The following is a 27117-nucleotide window of genomic DNA, read 5'->3' on the forward strand; positions in this document are numbered from 1 at the left end:
TTGTATTTAGAGTTTAAAAATTCAACATGTTAAAAAGACTACCTTTATTTATTAATTTTTTACATACTCATCGTATCTCAGTTGTAACATCTATTCAGAAGAGGTTATATGCGATCAACAATATTAGCATTTCTCCACTCGAGGTTAGTTTTGCAATATGCTTTTTTAAATATTATTGTTAATAATATTATTTTATTATTAATGAGCATACAAGCAACATGTGTTTTTTTGTTTACATATTTAATATCAAGTTAGGTTTATGATTTACTAAATTGATTTTTACTGCCTGTTCAAATCTGTAAAAAATGTGTAAACCTTGAGGTTAAAAGGGCAGGGTTTTCAAGGTGGTAGAGCTATGGGTTTACTGGTGTATGCAAAATTATTATTAATCATGGTACGAGTAAATTGTTATTAGTTTTTATTGAAGAATTTAAGATTAGATGGTGTGGTATGTTGGGAAATTTTTTAACAGTGTTACAGGCTAAAAGCCAAAGTTTGAGTTAAAGGATATTTATAAGTTATATTTGTAAGTTATCTACAGTATAATATATACAATACAATGCATTGTATTGTATATATTATACTGAAGATCTTTCTTAATCATAACATTAAACTGATTCTATGTTAGGATAGGTATGGTTTTTTAGCAATGGTGAAGGCAACTTACCTTAATGAAGAAAAAACCTTTAATTTAACGGGTACAATATTAAAACAGCTTCGCACTTTTTTTTTCAAGTTAAGCTTTAAAAAAAATAAAATAAAAGGTTAACTACCCTTCCAGACATTAAGTTATTTTATAGATCAGGACTTGATATTTTTATCGTGATGCTGCCACTAAAAAAATTTTCATCTAAAATTTATAGTCTCTCTTTATCTTTACCCACTACTAAATTGCCTCAAGTGCCTCGCCTGCCTCTTATGTACTATAACTATGTATAAAACACTTATAGGGTTTAAAAAACATGTTTTGTGTTTCAATATGTTATATTTATCAAAATTTATCTAAATATGTTGTAGTTATCAATATCTGAATATTTTTCATTTATCAAGGTCTAAAGTATCTGAATAGAAATTAAGATATATCTATTAATAAAATAAGATTCAGGTGGCATTGAGTGATTCAGGTGGCTGTTCATCAAGTATGTTGTAGTAATAGTGTATTAATATTGTAATAGCAGCAGTAATATTGCAGTAGGAGCAATAATATTTTAGTTATTATTAAAGTTGTCACTTAGATGATAATATAATTAAAACTTTTGCAAAGCAACTTTAATGTTTCTTAAATATCCTTTGACTAATATATTGCTGTTGAATAATTTGTCAAAAAATAAAGTTTGTTTCTTAGCTTGAAGCCAGATTAAAACCTGTTTAACAACTTTGTAAAACCAACAAAATTGGTTTTTCTAAAACAATGGCTACATAATGATTCTTTTCAAAGTGACAATAACATATATGACAATATATATAATAATAGAATACCTTTTTTTTTTTTTGAAAAAATTAGCATAGACATTCATTTTACTGTGCTGAAGACAAGTGTTTTATAAAATTTGTTATGTCTTTTTATGTTTAATTTTTTGTTGATTTTAGTTTATTAAGTTTACAACATTACTCATATGTAAATTTTCCAATAAGTATAAAGGTTTTCAAGGTAAAAAAATCCCTAAATTTGATTGCTTGTTAATTGGTCAGTGCGTTAAAAAGAGCAGTCTACAAATTATTTAGATAGATAAATGCATATATATAAATTTAATTATTTATTTTTTTCAAAAAGTTGTTATTTCAACACTCACATGCAAGTAGATATGGTAGTTTGGAAAAATTGTTATTTAATTGTTTTGTAGAACTCTGGTTTTTTGTACTAACATTTTTTATCTGCCAATGCTTAGTGCTAAATGATCAGTTTTATGCTTATGTTCAAGTAATGGAACAGCATTTGAGCAATTTTTAAAATAAATTTTGTTAAAGTTTGATGTATGAAACCTTTTTGTAATAATAATAGATTTTTAAGTTAGTTGCCACAAAGTTGAGGCAGTAATGGTTAATGGTTTATCCAAAGCACAACTTGATAATGGATTTAATCTTAGTTTGAATTAATAAATTTATGAAGAGGTTATTAAAGCATCTGTTTGTTGTTGCCAGATTAAGTTGGCGTTGAAGATGTGAGTGTTGAAATATTTTAAATAGAAAATTTTATACCTTTTTTAATTGCTGCATGTTACATATTATTTTATTTATATTTTATTTATTTTAGAAAACTTGCTCCTACATATCTGTTAGAGCTCCTGCATTTATTCAGTTTTGGAAATTAAATAAAAAGTCTTGATAAATTTATAATAGTCACAGCTACTACACATCTGATAGATGTTGCACACCTGTTCTGTTGCACACCTGTTCTGTTGCACACCTGTTCTGTTGCACACCTGTTCTGTTGCTCACCTGTTCTGTTGCACACCTGGCATTTCAAAACGGCATTTCATTTTTCTAAAGTTGTTATATAAATATTTAAATCAAATTATCAAACAACGATAAACATATTAATAAAAGTTGAATTTCAAATTAACAACAATAACTCGAATTAACAACTTCAAGACAACGTCAGAACAAACAAGCAATTAAACCATTGAAAATGTTGCTATTATAAATACTTTTGATTTGGTCAATTTGTTTTTTGATTGGTTTTAGTCGACAAAGAGATTTGAAACAAAATGAAAAATATTTCTATATAGCAAATGAAAACATTTATATATATAATATATAGCATATAACAAATAGTGATTATATCAAAACTCTTGGAGCAAATTTTCAAAAAAATGTATATATATACATCATGTCTATATACCTGCAATATTTATGACTATACCTGACATTTTTGAGGAGTAAGTTAAAAAGCCGATTTTAAAGATTGTTTAAGATAAAAAATGCTTTAAAATTATTTAAAAAACTTATTTCGAAATATTTACTAACTTTTAAAGAAATTGTATTTAAAATGGTCAACAAGTGTGCTGTATCTAAGTGTACATTTGGATATTTAAGCAATGAACACAAACAAATTGCATCATTTCATTTTCAAACAAACCAAAACATTTTGAACTTTATTTTGAAGATAAATATGTAACTAGAGGTGATAAATGCACTCTGAATCTCTTTATAAAACTTGTTACTTCCAAATATTCTTGCGAATTTTTGAAGAAAAAACAAACATCTTTACCAGTTTCCAAGACTTCTCGAAGTCCTCCTAAAAGCAGAATATTTCAAGAAGATCAGATCAATCAGAGGATATCAGATATAAATATTCCAAGATTTTTTTCTAACTTTACATAAGTTAACATAAGTTAATATAACTTGATTAAAGCAGTAGCACCATCTGGGTTTTAATTTAAACGATTTGAAAAATCGTTGTTGTATTTTATATTATATTACTCTATGGACAAACTATATTAGAATCAATAAAATAATAGATGCAGATTTAAAGGTGCATTTGCAATACAAGAGTAATGGTAGTGGTATTTGCAGTACCACTAGTTTGTTAAAGGATATAATACTAAACTTGATAAAATCAGTATGCTAAAAAATATTCCTTCTTTTATAAGAAACACTACATTAGAAAATCACAACACTGTTTTGGATGAGATTAAAGCTTTTTAAGCCACAAGGTCATGGCCACCATATCACAAAAAATAGCTGACAGCCTTAACATTTTTTCCATTGTCATTAGTTACAATGTTCAATTCTGAATCAAAATATTTTATAAATTGCAACAAAATTGTGAAAAGAAGACTTATTTGTTTTTAAATACTGTAATGTGAATATCAATATTGATTGTCCATCAGGATATATTAGTTGGGACTGTTTATGCAAGATTTACTAAATTGATAATGGAATAAAAGGTAAACCTAAAAAAGCTTCTAAGCATACATATGAAAAATAACACCCTAAACTAAACAAAACGTGCCACCAGACTTATCACTTATATATGAAGTTACAATTACGACTTAAAAAAGTTATTATGCAAATCGTAATGATATCTCAAATTTTTAATTATTTTTTACACTTGATGGGCTATTGCTAGTTTTAAAAACAGATTTTCAACTAATAATAATGGTATTGCTATTGTATTAGGAGACAAAAATTGGCATTTTACCTGGCTGATTGGATCAATTAGTGGTCTTTTTCTCCTGCATTACCATCACAACTCAAACAGCATTAGCATTTGAAGTTTTAGCGTAGTTGTAAATGCAAAAACTGCGAAATATTTAAAAACAGGAGACTGATTTCAAAACAGTTCATCTTTCTCCCTTATCACGTGGTGGGTTATTTCTTCTATCCAAACAGCTTGCAGAATTAGTTTGTAGTGTATTTGCCGGTTTGGATTTAATTGAAAAGAAGTTTCATCCTTATTAATTCCTGTCATCAACGAACATGTTACATAAATGTGCACCAATAATAAAATTAATTTGTGAAAATCATGAAATTTGAAGATGTATATTTTTAACAGAAATTATTTTCGATGTTTTTTTTAATAATAAAAACTATGGAAGAGTTTTCTTTCAAATGATAATTTAAAAACATTAAAAAGACAGAAAGAAATGAAATCAAAATTGCTAATATGCAAGTTGTATAGCGTAAAAAAAATTTACCTATTAAATGATTTTTTTGACATTTTTTCATATCGTTAAAATATACATAATTATAGATTTATGATATAGATGAATATATGTAAATATAAATGTACATCGATTTGAATTATTTTTTTGACAATTGCCTTATTAATATTTTGGCATTCATTAACAAACTCCAACAAATATTACACAGAAATAAAAACCTTCATGCAGGACAGGGCACCATTTCAAACGGCTAAATCAGTTAAAAAATATCAAAACAGAATATTCCATTACTTGATTGGCCAGGAAACTCTCCTGGCCTAAATTCTATAGAAAATGCTCGGGCGCTCCTAAAGAAGCAAATATCTAAAGAAAATATTACAAATAAAGTGTATTCAATAGAAAGAATTATTCACCATCGGAACCATAAAAAAAATTGAAGGAAATGACTGAAAAATGCATCAAAAGTATGCCAAAAAGGGTTCTTGCAATTATTGAGGCAAAAATCGCCAAATATTGATCTTGAATATATTTGTAGTAACATTTAAATAATAAAATTTATTACCAATTTGTTAAATGTTTTTTATTTGTCAAAAAATGTCTCTTAAATAAAAATTATTTTTGAGGACATAAATCCAAAAAAAAAATTAAAATAATAGACTTTGAAACTTGAAAATGTAAAAAATGGTGGGTGGCCATAATAAATTGTCACACGACTGTATATAATTTTTTAGTTTCACTATGTTGATAACAAGTAAAAATTAATTAACGGGAGGGTATTAATAAGCTTGGGGTAGTGGGAATTTCCAAAAATTTATAATTTATAAGTTAATTTTTAATTTATAGTTCCTCAATAAAAAAGTAGCAGTTGGTGTTTATTATTAAACAGTTATTCAAGATAAATTAGGTACCCAGGGTTTGAAGACATTAGGTACCCAAGATTTCTGTTCTGATAGATATTTTTTAACTGATTCAGCCATTTGAAATGGTGCCCTGTCCTGCATGAAGTTTTTTTTTTTCAGCTGAACCAAACCATTTTTATGTCATGCTTTCTGGAATAACTTCAAAACTTTTGGAATAACTTCAAAACAAGAAAGTTCGACCTGGTCAGCTACCTCGCAAATTTACTGAGTTATATTTTTAGTAAAATATTTTTACAGGAAATATATAACCAAATAAATAAATTCCTTTAAGAGTTGATATATTCCTACCAGAATAATTTATTCTCATGAAATATTATTCGTCTAGCATAAGTAATGATTCAGACATTCATTTTATGCTAGCTACTTCAACAGTAATGCACATAAAAAGTACACTGAACAATATCTATATGATCAAATGATTGGGATTGTTGAAGATGAAAAGCTATCAAACAAAAGAAAAAGAAAAACTTTTTGCACTAACTGAATGCATTTAGCTAATGAGAAAAAAACATCTCGAAAAACACACAAAAACTTTAAAGACTTGAAAAGTTTAATTGTTTAATTCAACTTTTTGGAAGAAAACTGGTTTACCTGTGTCAGAGGTCTGAAATCAGTAGGTGATCCATCAACAGTGCCAATCGTATTACAAGTCTTTTCATACGTTACAGCTGAGATATTTGATGTTGCAAAACCCAATTCTGCTCACTTTACAACAAAATGAAAATATCGAGAATTGTGTTAAAAAGAAGACTGTGAAGGACTACCCAGTATCATAGGGGTGTCCAGACCTTATTCGCAGGTCGTGTAAAACAGTTGCATATTTAGGGGGAGTAGGTTCCTGCACCCCTATCACCCACTAAAAAAATTAGGTTTCAGTTTAGGGATATGACCCCCGAATTTCTTAATAAGCTTTATCATTATTATCTAATAATGATTAAATCAGTTTTACTTTTTTTATTAGGAATAAAAAACATTTTTTTTTATTAGGAATAAAAAACATTATTCCTTTTATTAAATAAATAATTAACTAGGCAATATGAAATTGTATTTAGTATTTAAAAATATAATTTGTAATTTTTTTTATTTATAAATTGTTTCAAATTTAATATTTTTATAATTACAAACTTAATATATATTATAATTCGTCGTTTTGTTGGTGTCATCACTTTAAATTCCTCGATAACTTTATGATAATTAATATTTGTTATCATCTGTTGTTCTATGAATAGAAACATTAAAGCGTCAAGTCTTTCTCGAGTCATAGTGCTGCTATTTTTAACTAATTATTAAAAAAGTTTAATATTTCAAAATATAAATGTAAAAATACTTGGTTAACTAAATAATAAAAGACTTTCTACATCTAAGAAAGTCTTTTTTTCCCATTTTTTTTTATAATTAAAGTTCTGTTTGGTGATTTTTAACTAACAGCACTACTACTATCACTATTAAATAGCGTATTATTAGATAGAGATCGCTATAGCAATTTATAATGTAAGTTAATCAAATTTCGCAGGTCATGCCTGTGCATGACAGGCAAAACCCGTAGACACGCCTATGCCCAGTATTAAAACGTATTAGTACGTATTTAAAATGTGTCAAACACGTCTTGTGCTTTCCAGGAAATACAGAAAGATGCGGGTAAAAATACCTGAAGCAAAAAATACTTTGCACAAGAAGCATTTTTCACTTTAAGTTGAAATCGGCTTCAAATTTTTATTGTAGTTGTGGTAACTCGGCAACCATTTATTTAATTAAACTCTTTTTTTACAAATTCGAAGTAATCTTTGAAAAGTGTTAAAAAAATGTGCGAAGTTAACCGGGGATCTGAGGTTTAGCATTGCACAACATTATAAAAGGTAAAAATATTTTTACGATTAATATTTATATGGATTGATGTAAACTCTTTTTATCTTATTTTTTCAAGGACTTATATTTTTAAGGAGAATTTAATTAAAATCAAAAGTTCAATTCACAGTTATGTAGGCTTATAAAGAATTTAATATGTTAGTTAATATTAAAAGTAAATTAAAATAAAGTATTTTTGTGTGTAGGTAAATTTAATTTAAACTTAAATTAAAAATATTGTTTTTAAACGTTTAAATGAGGTACTATGTCGAGTTCTCATATAGAGTTTTAAGGGCTGGATTTACCCTGGTGGGGGCATCTGTACTTTTAAGTATTGCTTATCTAAATTTTACTGTACTTTTGTTTCCTTAGTTGAAAGTCTAATACTAATGGGTCGGTCATATTTATAACAGTCATTAGAGATCCCTATCTTACATTAGTACAATCATGTGCAACTGAAATTAAAAAATCAAATTTCCTGAAGAAATTCCTTTTTTCCTGTTTTTTTTCTCCTGCAGAACTTCATTTACTAGGATAGATAGGACAGTACAGTAAACGATATTTTTTTCAAAGAAGTTTCATTCCTGAATCGACATTTTTTGACATTTTTTTTTATTAGTCCTGAATTTTTTTAAATCTTAGAACCAATGACATCGTAAATCCGAGCGGTGTGATTTGTTTATAGCATCAGTATAAATAATTCTCCTGTATTCCAAAATTTTCAACATCTTTTATTACCTTTTTCATTATACTTAACACCCCACAATTTATAAGTTGATAATCTTCAAAACGGTTTTACTTCTTATCTGTTTTACAGGTGATTATTTTTTGCACACTTTGACAGAAAGGATGGTTCCTTCTGTTGCTTAATTTGTTCTGTCACCAACAACAGATAATTCTTTAGCGCATAAAGAACAACTCTGTTCGTGAGATTTAAATTCTTTTGAAATAATGCATAGCAATTTTGAACATTTGTTTTTTATAGTCCGCAACTCAAATACCAGTTGGGTCAATAAACTATTGCTTTCCAAAGATTGATGATTTTTGTCTTTTTAAACAACAGATTGAACTGAATAAAGTCTTACTGAGTAAAGTCTTGCTATTTGCAGGGTCGTTTTGCAGGGTCGGTTTTGCTATAGTTTTGTGACAAACTTATAAATTGATATTCTGGCAAATGATCTTAATTTAATCAGTTAAGTTATTAGATAATTTAATTAGTTTATTAAGACTAAATTGTCTGAATTTCGAAATATTTTTTCTAATCTTTTCTAATTAGTTTCCGAATAAGAAAAAAGAGTGACTTTGGTTGAAGCACGTTATTTAAAAGAAGTTATTTAAAAACTAAAACAAAAATGCCTGTGAAAAACGCTTTAAGTTACTTTCTAGTTGAGGAAAACTAATTTAAACTAATAATAATAAAAAAGTCTTAAAAATCATAATATACTTTGATTTAAACTCAAAAGATACAGCCATGTAAAGTTTACAACCCCTTCATTTCTTCATCTTAAGGATGGGGTATTTAATTTGTTTTTATCTCATGCTCACCTATTGGAAAGGTGGTTACAATAAAATCTTTAGTAAAAACAGCTTTAAGTAAAACACTCGTAAAAACAAGCGTGGGTATGATAAAAGTCAAAGAAAACCCTCAAAACTTGAAAAAAAATTATGGAAAGAGAGAAGTATTCATGAAGAAAATCTGTTCCTTTTTCATTATAGTTACCTTTTGAAAATTTGTTTGCGATGCGGTTTGTGTGCGATGATAACAGCCGTCAGCAGCGGCGATTCAAGAAAGAAAATAAGAGAGGGGGGGGGGGTAAAACCTTTAAAAGTACCCCGAGTGTTTCTAAAATTGTCCTGGAGTAGCTTCCACAACTTTGCAACTTAATAGATAGTCCGGATATCGTAGAGGTGCGGATCAAGCTGCACTACTATTCAACTTTTCATAAAATCATATCATAGTTCTAAGAATATTTATTTCTACGACTAAGAAAACATCAATTATTAAAATAAATTTGTTTTAATAAATTACTAGTTGCATATTTAAATAAGACGAGGTGGCCGAGTGGTTAAGGCGATGGACTGCTAATCCATTGGGCTCTGCCCGCGTGGGTTCGAATCCCATCTTCGTCGGATTAATTTTGTCGCTAGCATAACAATTTTGTTGGTAAAAAATTGTTTTAACTTTAAACGGTTTCAGTTGTGAAATTTACAAATAATAAAATTAAAATAAAAATGAAATTAAACTTGAGGACAGCACGAGTTTCACTTTACAAAACTTTGTTGATTAAATGTGATATCCGATCGTGATAATTCAATTATTTCTATTGCGTTATTCAACATGGCAACGTTGCACGAGAAAATGGAAGACATGAAGGTAGATGAAAAGCCTGCTGATTTAGTACCAGAAAAACCTGAAAACAAAAATAAAAAAAAGTCAGCAGGCTCTGACAAGAAACATGCTAGTAATCTTGAGGTAATAAAAGTTTTTTGATGAGGTTCTTTTCATCAATAATTTTTCTTTTCTGTTTAAAAAGTAGAATGTCAGAGTTATGGTTGTTTAAATTAAATTTGTTACTAAAGAAGTTAAGCACCATAGAATAGTAATTTTGTTTAACACAATTCTGATATTTTTAATGAAATTACTATTAATTAATGAAATTACTATAAATATCTAAGAAGAAAGTTTAGATTTAAATTATTATAAAAATTTACATATATTAATTTTGTTTTTTGTTTGTTTCATTAACTTTTTACATAGTCTAGAATAATTTTTTATAGCTTGATCCTCCTCCAAGTTTTATTGCTGATAGAATAAAAATGTTTGATAAACTTAAAATAGCATATGATGAAGAAATAAAAGGTAATTGATAAATATTTATATATGTTTTAGTGATTTTACATAAGGCACGTGAGATGTAATAATATGATATAAAACTTCATTAATAAGTAGTTTACATATGCAAAAATATTAAACTTTTTTTTTAAGTAAATATAAAATAGTCTAAAATTAAATTTAAAAATAAAAAATATATCAAAATTGTTTTAACCTTTTTTTAAAAACTAATTTTTTTTTAGTTAAATTTCCCCAAGGATCCATAATGGTCACTACAGTTAAGGAGACTACTCAACTATTTACTTTTATTTTTTAATGTAATTTGCAGCTTGCTAAATTCTAAACTCCACAATGCCTTGTTAAACGAGGCTGCTGCATGGAGAAACAGTTTGATTTAATGGGTAGACAGACTGAATTAATAATAAAGATTATCTTAAGTTTTAAATAGTTGTTTATTTATTTATGTCTATACTTTATTTAACCAAGTTCATGTGGTAACTTTTTACTACACACAGCAGCCTTGTTTGTCAAAGTTTGTTGTATATAATTAAAAATGAGAAACCTTGACTTCTTCTGGCCTCAGTGGCAACAACTAAACATTTGAACTAAAATTTTCATGATAAATCTGTATTATATATATATATATATATATATATATATATATATATATATATATATATATATATATATATATATATATATATATATATATATATATGTATATTCCTGTTGTTTGACATCTAAATTTATCGTTTGTGGTAAAAAGCAGCTCTTAATAACTTTTTATGTTTAGGAAAAACAAAGTACACTTTATATAAAAACCATTAAAATTAATTGAAAAAACTAAATTATGAGCTTAATACTAAAAGTACTCAAATCACAAAATAAATGTTTTGAGAAAGTCTACTTTGATCAGCCAATATTAAATCCTTATTTTGAAGTGTTTTATCTCTAATCAAATAAAGGGTAATTCCATGTAAAAGTGGGACAGTCATTTCATTCACCCTTTGGATTTTCTTTGAATTTTAACCAGTGATATGTATTGATACAACATGACAAAATGTAAAATTTAAGCTCTCAAATCCAAACAGTTCAAAAGTTATGAGGTTTTAAAATTCAGCCTAAAATGTTCCTTTTTTTTTTACCTAATCCACCATTATGGGTTTTGTAGTAGTACTTTTTAATGAATAATTTAAGGTCTAGTAGAAGAATGTGGCTAAAAATTGGTACCTGACTATTTTTGAGGGTACTGAATTCAAAAATGTAGAGAAAATAATGAAATTTAAGTTTTTGGATAATTATTTTTTAATTTAAAAATGGTCAGTTAAATTTTTTTGTTCTGTTGCCATGGGTTGCGCTTTCATTAACTCCTGGAGTTACCCATGTCTTATGGATTCAATTTTTTTTTCAAATAAAGTATTAGATCTTAGGCTTATTTTTATAAAAAAGATGGTTTTGGTTTCTTAAAGCATAATATAGATTTGTCATTTTTAAATTTAGACAAAAAAATTCTTTTTTTGGTCTCCGTTCTCTATTATTGAATTTATAGCGGTATTTTTTGTATGAATAACTTAAGTTTTAGAGGAAGAATAAGACTGCAAATTGGTACCTGACCATTTTTGAAAGTGTTGAATACAAAGATGAAGAAAATAAGAAAATAACCCAATTCTTAATATTTGAGAATAAATTTTTAATTTTTAAATATCAATCAATTTTTTTGTTTTGTAACCATGGTTTACATTTCACTTATTTCAGGAGTTGCCTTATTCTAAATGTGAAATAAAAGGTCTAAGAAAAGGTCTCTTTAGGTCTCTGAAAGAAAATAAAAAAATTATATTGCTTTGCATAACTTGCATATTTATAATCAGTATTTTCAAAAATATAGTTTGCAATATTTTTTTTTTTTTTTTTTTAACATCTTCGCTTCCAACAAGGCTGCAAGCAGCCACTAATTAAAGTTGGAAGTTACTGTAAGAGAAAAGATGAAGATTGTAGAGCAAGATAACGATTGACAGACGATTTAAAAGATTGCAAATTATATGAATCAGGAAAGCAAGATGAAGGAAGAGAATTCCAAAGAACTGATGTTCGAGAAAAAAAACTAGACGAATAAGCGTTTTTGAAGCACTTAGGAACAGTCACAGAAAAAGGATGACACTTAATTGAATGACGAGTAACATGAGAATGAATTTTAGTAGATGGCACAAGAGACGCTAGCTCTTTAGAGCAGTGCCCATTATGCAAGAGCAGGTCCAACTATGTTTACAATGCGTTTTTGCATCTTGTCTAAAAGAGAAAGGGCATCATTAGAAGATCCGCCCCAGATATGGCAACAGTATTCCACACAAGGCCGGATTTGAGATTTATAGAGATAGAGAATAGAATCCAGAGTAAGAAAGTGGCGAGCTCGATAAAGAGATGCAACCTTAGCAGATGCTAATTTTGCAACCGATTTGATATATGGTTTCCAAGAAAGATTGGAAGTAAGAGTTAATCCTAGAAGATGAAGAGTAGGTGACTCATCGAGTACATCACCGTTCATAAATATAGGAAGATCTAAATTATTGCGATAACGATTGGCTGAAAAAAATTGAGTTTTATCTGAATTAAAGTTCACCAGCCACTGTGAGCCCCATGCTGTAGCAGAAGTGAGATCCTTTTCAAGCTCAAATGCCCCCTCCAAGCAATCAGAGGGTGTTGGTTTCTTATCACGACAAGAATAAATGGTAGTATCATCAGCAAACGATGCCACCTTAGATGTGAGAATATCTGGAAGATCGTTAATGTAAATTAAAAAGAGTATACGGCTAAGGAACCTTGAGGAACCCCTGAAGTTACAGAATAAGAAGAAGAGTGTTGTCCATCGAGGACAACTTTTATGCTACGATTGGAAAGGAAGGATTCAATGATCTTAAAGATAATGCCGGATACACCATAAGAAGAAAGCTTATGGAGAAGACCAGCATGCCAAACTTTATCAAACGCTTTTGAAATGTCAAGAGCGATGGCCTTAACCTCTCCACCTTCATCTAATGCACGATAAAACCTGTCAGTTATTACTGTTAGCAAATCAGGTGTAGAACGAGAAGATCAAAATCCATATTGATGGTCAGAAAGTAAGTTATTAGATTCAAGATGAGAAATTAAGTGTTTGTTAATTAAAGATTCAAAAACCTTGCTTATGATAGGAAGAAGACTTATGGGACAGTAGTTAGACGAATCAGATCGCTCCCCAGAATTTTTTAAGATAGGGATAACAGATGCGGCTTTCCAGCAGGCTGGAAAACAAGACTCTGATAAGCACTTGTTGAATAGTTTTGAGAGTATAGACGACAGCTCCGGAGAACACTTCTGCAAGACAATAACAGGTATGTTGTCTGGGCCACAAGCTGTAGAAGAGTCTAGGCAGGAAGTCACTTTAGATACAGATGCTGGAGTGATATGAATGTCAAGCAATGGATCAACCTGTTTGTTGGCAATATCAGGTAGAACGTAACTAGTGGAATCAAGATATGATATTGATGAAAAGTTTTTAGCAAACAGTTCGGCTTTGTCTTTAGGTGAGGTGACAAAGTCTGAACCATACAAGAGAGGTGGAATTATAGATTTGCCCTTATTATTGATATTATTAAAGATTCTCCAGAAGTCACGAGAGCCTAATTTTTGAGATGAGATACGAGATTTCATGACCTGAGAATAGCGGATTTTGGCGTTAGACAAAACCTTTTTACAGTTGTTTCTAGCAGTAATAAACAGACGTCTGTTTTCTGGGGAATTGTTTTGCTGATAAATATGGAAGTAACGGTTTCGATTGGCAATCGCAGCAGCACAGTGTGAGGAAAACCATTGAGGAGAGTGAGGCTTGACCTGGAATCGTCGACAGGGAATAAAAGATTCCATGCCAGCCTGAATCCACGAAGTTATGCAAGAAGCACACTTGTCGAGAGGAAGTTGAAAGATTTCTACCCAAGGGCCATCACGAAGAAAATCACAGAAAGAATCCCAGTCAGCTTTACTGTAGTTGTAAGAGGTTCGATAATAGGAGTATTCAGGTGATGAAGAAGAATGAGATATTAGTTTTAAAGAGATCAAACTGTGATCAGAAGCACCTAAGGGTGAATGTGGAGAAACTGAGCACTGACTAGGATCAGAAACAAGACATAGGTCGAGTAGAGAAGGTAAATGATTAAGGTTGTCAGGAAAGCGAGTTGGAAAGTTGACTATTTGAGTTAGGGATTGAGAAAGGCAAAAGTTGTGGGCTTTAATGCCTGCAGAGTCACTGACACTAGAGCCAAGCCATTCAGAGTGGTGAGCATTAAAGTCACCAACAACAACTATATTAGCTGATGGATAAAGAGAGAGGGCTCGGTCAATATGATCAGAAATAATGTCAAAAAGAGTGCAGTCTTGAGATGAAGGAGAGCGATATAGAACAAAGAGAAAGACAATAGAGTGAAGTGGTGCTAAACGAAAGCACATGAAAGAATAGTCTGTGGATTCAAACCTAGTTTCACGACAAATGGGTGAATTCTTACGAATGTAAATGCCCAGGCCAAGTATGTGACTATTGGAGTTTTTACGAATCAGAGGAAGATAACCATCAACACTAAGATTACAAGATGAGACAGCCGAACTTAAATTAGTCTCACAAAGAGCAAGTAGGTCTGGTGAACTTTGCAAGAGATAAGACTCAACAGAAGAAAAGTTACTTCGAAGACCACGAATATTAGTGAATGAAAGGTTTAGAGAACTTGATGATGATGATGATTTTTTGTGCTTTATAGTTTTTGGTACTTTATTCATTTTTAAATTAGATTGAAGAACTTGACTCAAAGCATAGATAGTACTCAGAACACCGTTTAATAGCCCAAGCAATTGCCTCATTACTACTAATAAACCTTAAGCCGTAACAAAGGGCTCTAAATGTGGCCTCCGCAATGCACACCAAAAGTACAAACAAGGACACCATCCATGCGCAACATGGCACTGTTAATACTTTGATATTTTTCAGCTGTTGATGGAATCAGCCTCTCTGAGAGCTACCACAGAGTTCGGGAAACCTGACTACCAGCCGGCCTCAGAACCATAAAACTGAATTTTAGAGCTGTACCCTCATAAGGAGATAATAGAATGAGTTGCCTAGTCATAAAAACAGTGACACAAGCAAAACCATGCATTGAGTCAAGAAGATCCAGCATTTAACATCCTAAACTGGAAACAATGTATTAAAAATACATCTGGGCCAGCCTAATAGATGAAGAAGGGGTGCGAGGCTGGTCAACAAATAGAATCTGTTTACCCCTTAAATATATCACATATGTTTACCCCTTAAATATATCACATATCACATTACCCCTGTTTACCCCTTAAATTTACCCCTTAAATTTAAACACACTGTTTACCCCTTAAATATATCACATATCACATTACCCCTTAAATATATCACATATACCCCTTTAATATATCACATTGAAAATATAATTTCATTATTTATTAATTATAATAATTTAACTTGACATTATTACTTAATATCTTTTAATTAAGTATTGTTTCAAAATATTGGTTGCTCAAATTTTAGGTTGCTCAAATGTTGTGTTAAAAAATGAGAAACTAAAATGAAATTTGTTTTGAAAAATAATAAAAAACTTGCTTTATTGAAAAAAGCTCAAAAATAATAATGAAAAAGAATAACCCAATATTACTGAAATTGATATCATTTAAACAATGAAAGTAAAATATTAATAAAACTTTCACTGACAAGATAAAAGCTGTTCAAATCAGGGTTGGTACCCAAAAACCCAAGACGAAAAACCCACCAAAAACCCAACTTAATGGGTTTTTGGTCTTAAATTTTTTATTATTTATTTATTTTATTCATAAATCAATTTCCATTAACAAACAAGATTTGATGCTGCTCAACGGTTATTCTAATAAAAACAAAATATGAAGTTTAGTAAATCATAATTGAGAATTTTATTTTACTTGGAGCAATAATATTCAAACTTAAACATTTAAAACAAAGTTATCTAACAACTTAGTCATCAGCAATTGTGCATCTTGATTTTAAATGCCTGTAAATTCGTACAAGCATTTCAGCTTTTTCTCTTCCTAAACGATTCCTAATTTTGCTCCAAATAATCTCAAAAGATGAGAAAAATCTTTCAATGGATCCAGAACTAGCTGAACATGTGTGCAACTGCCGTAAAAGTTTTGCAAAATTTGCAGGCAATTTGGAAGACTTAGATTCCTTCATTTCTATAATTCTCCACTAATTTGTTGCTGATGTTGTGCTTTTTACACAATCGTTGAAAAAATATGTTGGGAAACAATTAGCATCTTTTAGTTTAAATGCATAGTAGCCTGGCATAAATTCAGGATATACTTTATTCAACCATTCCTCGGCTTCTTCTTCTTAATTTCTATCCAATGTTCTTTCTAAGTAAATAAGTAAAGTTATAAGAGTGGTAAACTTAAATAAAAACTTTACTTCTGTTTTTATTTAAAACTGATCAGATGCAATATTTTAATTTTTTTACAATTGTTTAGTTACCTTCATATTTTGGATCTGTTAAATTGACCAGAAAATGACATGGAACGGTTGCTTTCTTAAACCTCTTTAAAATATCATCTTTTTACAAAGCCAATTTTTCATTATGTATGAGGCTTTGCCAAATCTCAACTGCCTCAGACAAAGTTGTATCGTCTGCCTGCAACTACAGTAAACACAATAATTTTGCTGATAATTATGTAAATAAAGTTAATGATGGCATGGTGCCTAATATAAGTAGTGTTAATATACTTATTATAATTAAATTTAATACATCCAGTTACTAACTTTATTAACTTTATTTAACGCAACACCAACAATTTTTAGTTGTGCATATAAATTTATTGCTTCTCTCTGTATTGACAGATTGTCAATTAGTTTTCCTAACGAAGGATCAATGGATTCCATATAGGCCATTTCAAAATTGTATATAAAAATAATAATTTTTGAACTTTATTTGGGCTACCCTTTGATTTAATGTGGTTTGTGGTCAGGAAAATTAGTTCAAAATTGCAAACTTAAATAATGTGTTTTAGGGACAGCAAAATTAACTTTACTTTTTAACAGGTCCCTATTATTTTGAAAAAAGAAATTTTTTCAAAAGTATGTCATGTTGGGTCTTAAAAGTAGCGAAATTATATAAAAATTTCAAAAAAAAAATGATAATTTCATACTACAATTATTATTTTAAATTTAATTGCACAAAAACTATGGTTTTTTAACTAGAAATAAAAAAAAGTACATTTTTACAAGTTTTTAATAAAAATAAAAATTTTTTAATTTATTTTTTATAAAACAATTATTATTTTTGAAATTTATATATTATTTTGCTTCTTTGAAGTACCAGGTTGACCTACTTTTAAGGAATTTTTTTTTTTTAAATTTAGGACCCCATTGAAAAGTAAACTTAATTGAACTGTTACTAAATATTGGAATAATGCTTTGAGACTTTAATGGTTTACTTTTTTTCATCAATTAACAGCATTTAAACATCTAGCCACTTAATTATTAAAAAATATTTTTCTTGAACTGGTCTAATGCTCACCTCTAATGTCAACATACAGAGAATGATTAGAAAGGTATGTCTGTAAACAATCTAGTTGGGAGTTCCAGTGAGTATAATTGGGTAGCTATGGCATCAGTCCACCTTTTTCAAATAACCATCCCTATAATACATTTGTTCAAGAAAATTTAACAAAGAAATATTAAAAAATAATTTTGTTAAAATAAAGCTAGGATCTCTTTTGTCATAATTATCATTAGGCTTATATCATTAACGCAGCTGTTTTATTTCATAGTATTGTATTATTGAATATGATCAATAAGTAAATAACAATCTAGAATTCAATACATACGTGTGGTTGGTGATGATTACAAAAATATTTATGAATTGCTATAATATGCTTTACCAGAGACTATATATAGAGACATCCTTTTCAACCAAATTTAAATAATGAGCAGAGCAACCATATGTTATCAACTTAGTGGCTTCAGAAGCCTGCAAAAGTTTTCTCATTTTAGACATTTTATTTGCTTTGTCAGTGCATACAGCAAATACCTAAATAAAAAATTAAATACATATATATATATATACACACATTAAATAAAACAGCTAAACATTTAACACTTAAATCTTTATTGAATATTTCTTTAGCAATTTTGATTGCATCCTTAGCAGCTTGAGTGCAATATTCTGCTGTTTTTGATTGGCTTCCAGTGTCAATTGCAGAAATGAGATAGGGTTTATTTCCATTATGGATGCTATGAGCAATTATAGGAACATTACTGAATATACTCCAACCGTCTTGAATTAGGGTAACAGCACAATCATCAGCAAGATTATTTTTCATTAAATTGATTACTTCTTCATTTATCTTTACTAAGAGTTCTGAAGATATCTGTTTTCCATTTGGTGGCTCATATATAGGTCTAAGTTTTATAAACAGCTTGTTAAATTCAAGATTTTCTACTAAACTGAATGGTATATTTGCTGAAAAGAAAAATCTTGCAACTTGTAAATCCAGTTCGTCTTTCTGATTGCTTGTTGTTATAGTAACAAATTTAGAAATGGTTGTTTACCTTTGCATCGTCATTGCAGTTGACTGAATAATTGACGAATAAGGAGAATCACTAATAAAGCTTAAGCAATCTTGCTCATTATCATTGGACAGGTTAGACTTACTTGATGCTGCAGATGTAGATGGCTTTGCCTCTAAAACTGATATATCACTTAATACTTCAGCAGAATTATTAGCGCTTCCTTTATTCTTTCTTCTGCATTTAGCCAAATGGATCTTAACTATCTCTATTTTTTTAATTATGCTCACTTTGTAATAATTACAAATTACTCTATTTGGTTGATCACTTAATATGGTCACTTCATTCCACTCACTAGCCTTATTTCTTCTCCCTGAATGATACTTTGGCATGTTGAAGAAGTATTATCTACTTATATTTTAAATTTAACTAAAAAAAATAACTTTATTTAAAGATAGATTTATACTATAAAAAAATGCAATCTGATTATTAACTAAGCTTTTGTATAAGAAAGTATACCTGTAAAAATGAAAAATAGCTTTATTATATTATATTATAAACTATAAAAAAGTTGTTAAGATATTTTTAAATTTGTTACTAAAGGTTTATATCAAACTTGAGCAAAAACCCAAAAACCCAGCTAGGTTGGGTTTTTGCCAACCCTGGTTCAAATAGAGTTTCATCTTCATTTGAGATGTGGTACTGATGCCAAGAAGATGTTGACAGTGTTATAACAAGAAAAATGACATTTATTCTTGGCACCCAGCAATTAACATCCAGCTTTGGCCAGTAGTATGAACGACTTGGATAATGTGGATGTATAAACTTTACCATAAGATCATCATTCTCTTTATCAACTTCAGCAACCATACCAAGCCAGTAAAGTTTGTCATATTTGCAAAATAGGTATTGTGACATTATAACACAGTCAGTTTTAATTGTTTTAAATTTTTGTTTATTGAGGAATTCAAATTTTAGAGCAAAATCATCATCATCTGATACACTTATCATTTTTATCATTGAATGAGAAGAAGGCCTAAATTGATGAAAACTTCTTGTCCCAGGAACAGTGACTTTAGACAGTGTTCAAACATTTCTTAAGAAGACAGTATTTAACCTTCAGTTGGACTCAAGCTAGCTAGCAGTTGCTACAAGCCTTTTAACAGTGCCACCTATTCCATCACATGGAGATTTGCCATGGCTTGTTGCAAAAAAATTCCAAATGTAATGAAGAAAAAAATCTTGAGCATGGTGACATAAATTGTAAAAATATTTGCAGTTTTTATATTGCCTTGCCCAGCCATCAGAAAAATAATGAATTTTTGTAATTGTGGGACAAAGATAAGTTTTTATATGATTTTTATATGATAAATGGTTTTATGCATAACTTCATTCATAATTGCAACATCATGATTCAAATCATCTGAAATTACACAAAAAGAAGATATTTCCAATTTCATTTTCTTGTAGTAGATGACAACTGGATGAAGAGAACATTGAGTCTTGCTCCAATGGTAACTCTGTATCTCCTCTTGTACTACAAAAGTGTAATTCTATGCAAAATCGGCCAGTACAATAGCCTCATCAATACTAATTGTTTCTTTGAGATGCTTTAGATAGCTAGATTGTGATTTTGCTATAAATGAATGAGAAGTAATTTTATTAAGTTTTTCACACAGGAGCTCGATGAATTCATTTAATGGAAGTTTTATTGTTAATCGTTCAGTTCTATCTGTCATTGTCCACTGTTTAAAATCCACTGACTGTTCATTTTCATCACTGTCATCGTGCTCTTTTGGATCATCATTTTGTATGAGATACTGATAGAAATATTTTTGGGCAGCTTTTATGCCAGGACAACTATTGCATCAGTAAATCATGCAAACTTTCAATTTTTTGCTGCAGACAAATTTTTTTAATGATTTCATGGTAAGATGTTTCAAGGCCTACAGCACTCAACATTAATTTAACATTTTGGTGTATTGTACACACACAAACGAAATGTGTACCTTTTGGACCAGCAAGAATGCACCATTTAGGTCGAAGACTGCAAAATTTAGAAAATCCAATTTTATAGTCTGGGTACTTTATCCTAATTGACACATTGAGCTCCAAGTTACACAAAATCAATTTTTTTGACATGTATTTTTTTTTTCTTACACTTACAGTCCTTTTTTCCTGGCATTTGCCTTAAATACTCATTGTTGCAGTGAAAAAGCTTTACAAGTTCTATAACATCTTTGCTGATTTGGTGCCGTTCAGCCACATTGGGTATGATGCCTTTTTGGTCGCGTGATAACTTTGCATTTTGAATTTTGTATTTGGAAACTGAAAAATCTTTTGCTGCTCTTCTGATAAGCCAAGATTTTGGGGTCAATGTCAAAATTTGAAGTTGCTGCCTTCTGTTAGAAATTTTGGGTTTTTCTTGCAGGCATTAAACAAGGAAGTCTAGATTCCCAGCTTTGGTTTGAACTTCCTTTAGAATTTCATTGTTGTTTGGTACAACTAGATTAGTTTCAGTGACATTCAGAGCAGTTGGAAATTTATTAATAACTGCTTCTTCAACTTGCTTTCTCGTTCTCTTTCCAAGTGAAGGCTTTTTAGAGGTTTTGGGTAAATCGACTTTTAGAAGAGACACTTCAAGTTCACAAAAGGTACTGTCGAGTAATGATCTTGCTGATTCCAGTATAATTTCTTTTTCCATATTATCTTCTGGTAAATTTATCTGTCTCATTTTCTTCTGATTCTTCACTTGATGCTAATTTATGTCTGCATTGTGGACAAAGCTTTTCACTTGGCACTACAAATTTGCCTTTGCTGCATTTACTTTGCTGTATCCAAGTTGATTTTACGAAGACTGCCTTAAAAAGGGAAGATCTTTTTTAATATGTATAAAAATGTTAATAAAATCATTTAAAGTTGTATGGCATTTAATCGTGCACTTTCAGAAGTCAACTATAAGTAAGGCTAAATATTATTAAAATAGAATTTAGCTGCAAAGAATTTCGTTATTGTAACTCACAACACTTTCACAAAATTATAACTTGTGATTAATGTAAATACCTTTTATAACTTTGTTAAAAGTATTGAATAGATTTTGATTATAGATAGTGCAGTCCTCCACATTAATATTTCTCTTTCATATTTAGGGATATCTTCAAATTATTCGATTCTAAACAAGGATGTATATGTTACAAGATGACATTCACTTTCTAGCTTGATTCCAATGGAGCGCTGATGGCTGTTTGCCATTACTAAGAAACTGAATTACCAAATAAGACTCATTGATTATTTAATCTAAAATTAAAATAGTTTTTATGTATATACAACTGCTTTTTCAAAACAATATTTATATGACATAACTGGCGTCACAAAACTATATTTATACATCACAGCAGATATTGCAAAACTATATTTTTACATAACAATTCACTTCACAAAACCTTATTTATGTATCAAAACCAACCCCAAAATACTTTTTTTATACATTACAACTGTATCCATAAGAGTAAGGAAACTCAAGGAATTAGAGAAAGCGTTACCCCGTTTTATGGTAAAGTAATTTTTGACCATGTTGAAGTAAAAAACAGTTATCAAACATTTTGAATTAGGTTATTTTCTTTTCTACTTTGGATTAAGCATCTTCAAAAATGGTCAGGTACCAATTTTCAGTCAGTTTCTTCCACTAAAACTTAAATTATTTACACATAAATTATTGCTAAAAAATCTACGATACAGAATTTGAGTCCAAATAAAGAATTTTTTGTATAAGCTTAAAAATTAAATATCTAAATTATTATAAGCCTATTACTAGCCTAAATTATTATAAGCCTAAATTATTATAAACCTATCTAAATTATTATAAGCCTATATAGCCTAGGATCACCTACACCAATAAGAAAAAAAATTTGAATTCGTGAGACTTAAGCAACTCTAAGAGTTGATGAAAGTGCAACCTATGGTAACAAAACAAAAAGTTTGATTAACCATTTTAAAATCAAAAAATAGCTATCAAAAAATTTAAATTTCATTAATTTCTCTACATTTTTGAATTCAGCACCATCAAAACTGGTCAGGTACCAATTTTAAGCCACATTCTTCCACAAGATCTTAAATTATTCATTAAAAAGTATTACTACAAAGTCCATAATGGTGGATGTGGAAAAAAATAGAGCATTTTAGGCTGAATTTTAAAATGTCATAACTTTTGAACCGTTGGGATTAGGGAGCTCAAACTTTACATTTTTTCATGTTACATTAGTAGGTACCACTAGTTAAAATTAGAAAGTAATCTGAGAGGGTGACAGAAAAATTTTCAATTTTTTGTCCCACTTTTACATGGAATTACCCTTAAATAGATTTTCTTGAAATATTTACTTGGTAACTTGAATACTTTCAACACTAAGCTCTTCAATTGAGTTTTATTGTTTTTTAAAAAACCACAAAAATGCAAATTAATAGACTAGAATGTTTTTCAAAACATTTAGAATGTTTTTATTTTTTTAAAGAAGATAAAAACATTCTAAACACTTTTTAATTTTTTTTTATATACATTGACTGAAAAATAGGTAGAACATGTGAAGAGTGTTGCTACATCAACTAACAAATTGGTAAAACATGCAAGGATTGCTGATACATCAATTAAAACATTGGTAAACAAGCAAGAGTGCATCTACATCAACTGACAAATAGGTAAACATGCAAGGAATGCTGCTGCATCGACTGACAGTTTTGGTTTGAGCAGGAAATCTATCAATTAAAAAAAAAACTTTTCTAAAGTTGTTACTCTTTTTCCGGTTTTCTAAATTAATTTAAAAAATAATAATTAAGTTTACTTTTTATAGTAAAAAAGACAACTAAGCAAGAGTATATATATATATATATATATATACATATATATATATATATACATATATATATATATATATATGTATATATATATATATATATATATATATATATATATATATATACATATACATATATATATATATATATATATATATACATATACATATATATATATATATATATAATATATATATATATATATATATATATATATATATATATATATATATATATATATATATATATATATATATATCTGTCTGTATATGTATTGGACCTGCTCTTGCAGCCAACCTCCAACCATTATCACAAAGAGCTCTTGTGCCATATACTAAAATTCATTCTCTTGTTACTTGTCATTCAATTAAGTCTCATCTTTTTTCTGTGACTGTTCCTAAGTGCTCCAAAAACTCTTATTCGTCTAGTTTTTTCCTTGAACATCATTTCTTTGGAATTCGCTTCCTTCATCTTGATTCATATAATTTGCAATCCTTTAATTCGTCTGTCAATCGTTATCTTGCTCTACAATCTTCATCTTTTCTCTTCCAGCAACTTCCAATTTTAATTAGTGGTTGCTTGCAGCCTTGTTGGAAGCAAAGATGTTTAATATATATATATATATATATATATATATATATATATATATATATATATATATATATATATATATATATATATATATATATATATATATATATATATATATATATATATATATATGTATATGTATGTATATGTATGTATATATATTTGTATATAAATGTATATATATATATATATATATATATATATACATATATATATATATATATATATATATATATATATATATATATATATATATATATATATATATATGCATAGATTTAAAAATTGTTCTTGATAAATTTATGCTTGTTTATTTACTTCATTAAAGCTAAAGAAAAATCACCAATAAAAATAGTACTGCTTGATGGAAAGGAAATTGATGGACTCGCATGGCAATCAACACCTTATCATATTGCTCAAGGAATAAGGTAAAATATTTTTTTTTAATTTAAAATAAGCAATGAATAAATTAATTCAATCAGTTATCTTATTTTATTTTTTTATTAAAAAGTTGTTAAGTGAAATAAATAGAAAATTTAAACAAAAAAAGTAAATGTAAAGCTATAATAAAAACAAAATTTTATTTTAGCCAAGGTTTAGCTGACAACGCTGTAATTGCCAAGGTAATAGGTTAATAAAGAAATAATATTATACTCTTTATATTCTTTTATATTCTTTGTTATAACATATGTAAAGTGCTTTGTATAACGTAATAAGGAAATATTGGTTAACAATGCAAAGCAGGAAACTGTTTAGTCTCTAGAAGTCCTGGCCCAAGGAGGTTAGGTATGACAAAAGTTGTTTTTAGAAGTTAGCTACTTTTTTACAGATCATGGTGCTGTAAACATTATACTCAGTAGTTATGTTCATATTTGTGTCCAAAAAATATATTAATTGGAAACTTGATGACATTTTCTTATGCTCTATTATATGAAATGTAACTTAGCTTTGACATTGTTAAAAAATATTGTATTATATATTATATTCTTTGCATACTGTATTTTATTGTCTTTTTTATCAGTTTAATTAAGTTAATTAAGTTTTTTTATTAATGACTATAAATGGCTTATAAATTAATATTTTATTGTTATTTTAATTGGCTAAATATATATGTACCCATCACATAAAATAATATCAAAAAACAATTAAAAAAAGTTATTTAAAGAAAATAATATCAAAAGAGATTACAAATTATAAAATGAAATTGCATATATATAAATAAGTTTTCGTACATAAAATGTTTATAGTGTTGCAGTTTTTTTTATGGTCTGCATCATTGCACTTTGAAGTTTATCATATATGTTTATAATAGTGTTAAAATCTCTAACTTGTAACATGCCCACATGCTTTGTTACTAATATTTATCCATCTCACCCCATACTGCACCTCCTTCCCCCCCCCCCTTCCCCCAAAATAAAAAGTTTGAGGTTGGTTCAATGTTCTGTGGATTGTTTGGTATATTAAACTTTTAAACATGTTATATTTTGTATGGTTATAATGGCTTTAAATTAGGTTTTGAAGAAAAATTATTTTGATAGGAGCCTGGAAAAGTAATAAAACAAGATTATATTTAAAGTCCAGTTATACACAAATAGAAAGGAACTAAACTTTACATACCTAAAAGACTAAACTAAATTTCATTTAGTTTTTAAATGCATAAATCAATTTTTTTTTTTTTTTTTGAAGTCAAAAACTTTATTTTTAGCTGCATTAATTGTTGTCAAACATGTATCACTAAGATATATTGCATTACTGACTTGCCACAACTACATGATACAGACTGATGCAAGTGTGTTCTTGGAGATCTTTTAGAATTAGAATATCGTTTGCAAGCTAAGCATTTTTAATGTGGATTGTTATCCCTATTAATTTTCAAGTATACCTTATAAAGATTTTATTGACAAATAGTATTTAGTTGTTATGTAGACTTGTTTTCTTGTTTTTGCTGCAAGTCATCCTATGCCATCAAATGAATTTTTTCCATGACTTGTTGCAAAAATACTATTCTTCACAAGTTCTATCATCATGAAAGTTTATTAAATCTGTTTTAAAAAAATATTAAAATTATTTTTTTTTTACATTTTTTAAAAAAATTTTTAAACGCTTTTCGTTTTCATTATTTTTTAAATCATTGATTTTTGTATGAAGAGTTTATTAATTTTATTAATGCTAATAGTTTAATCTTTTTGTTTCATTTTTTTCTTTGACCGTTTCACAAACTAATCTTGCTATAATTTTTAAATAACGCACATTAACAAAAAAATTTATTGCATTAATTTTGACATTTTTTTTCTCCTCTTAATTTTAATATGCTGAATTTAAATCTGACATCAGATTTTTATGGCAGATTTTTTACAATAGACAGTTTTTTTTATTTTTCAAAAGTAATGTGGGTCACAAAAGTTTTTAAAATATTTCTGTAAGGTGGCAAAAAAATTAATGTACAAATTAGTTTTACAAATGGTTACAGAATGTTTAATTAAAGTTATTTATTCATTAAAAAACTTTTGTTTATTGCTCTTTCTTTTATAAACATTTCCCAGTTATCTCAATGGATGGTCCAATAGTTGTAGTCTGCCATCATGAGTTTGTCCCAACAACTATGGTAACAATCTTCAATTGTCTTAAGATCTTTAAGGAATTTCTCTCCTTGTTCTTCACTCATATCTCAAAGATTTTCAAGAAACTGTTCAAGATGACTATTTATATAAAGAAGTTTTATTTTACATTTTTTACCTTTTACATTCAAGATCATATATAGCTTTTAACAATTTTTAACTATCAGTTAAATCTGCATAGTTTTCAGGTTTATTATTTCCAAGAAAGTTTTTTACAACATCCACGAACAACAACCAAGCATTTTTTTCCTTGCAATTCATTGCTTTTACA

The 27117-nt window shown here is 28.5% G+C and overlaps 1 protein-coding gene and 1 non-coding gene across 3 annotated transcripts in view; both read left to right on the top strand.

Moving 5' to 3' along the window:
- The window catches only part of LOC100206895 (threonine--tRNA ligase 1, cytoplasmic), a 52490-nt gene continuing 25373 nt past the window's right edge, over positions 1-27117 (top strand). Inside the window, exons 1-4 of one of the 2 annotated variants that reach the window (XM_065815099.1) lie at positions 1-143; positions 10151-10232; positions 24557-24656; positions 24818-24851. In XM_065815099.1, the coding sequence (XP_065671171.1) occupies positions 27-143; positions 10151-10232; positions 24557-24656; positions 24818-24851 (333 nt within the window). In that variant the 5' untranslated portion in view covers positions 1-26. Of the gene's footprint in view, positions 144-9464; positions 9846-10150; positions 10233-24556; positions 24657-24817; positions 24852-27117 lie in introns of those variants that run through there. The other variant, XM_065815098.1, reaches the window with a different exon arrangement.
- On the top strand, positions 9421-9502 carry trnas-gcu (transfer RNA serine (anticodon GCU)). The gene has a single exon. It is a non-coding gene; the product is annotated as a tRNA-Ser (tRNA).

Source organism: Hydra vulgaris, chromosome 13 (assembly GCF_038396675.1).
Source record: "Hydra vulgaris chromosome 13, alternate assembly HydraT2T_AEP".
NCBI lineage: Eukaryota > Metazoa > Cnidaria > Hydrozoa > Anthoathecata > Hydridae > Hydra > Hydra vulgaris.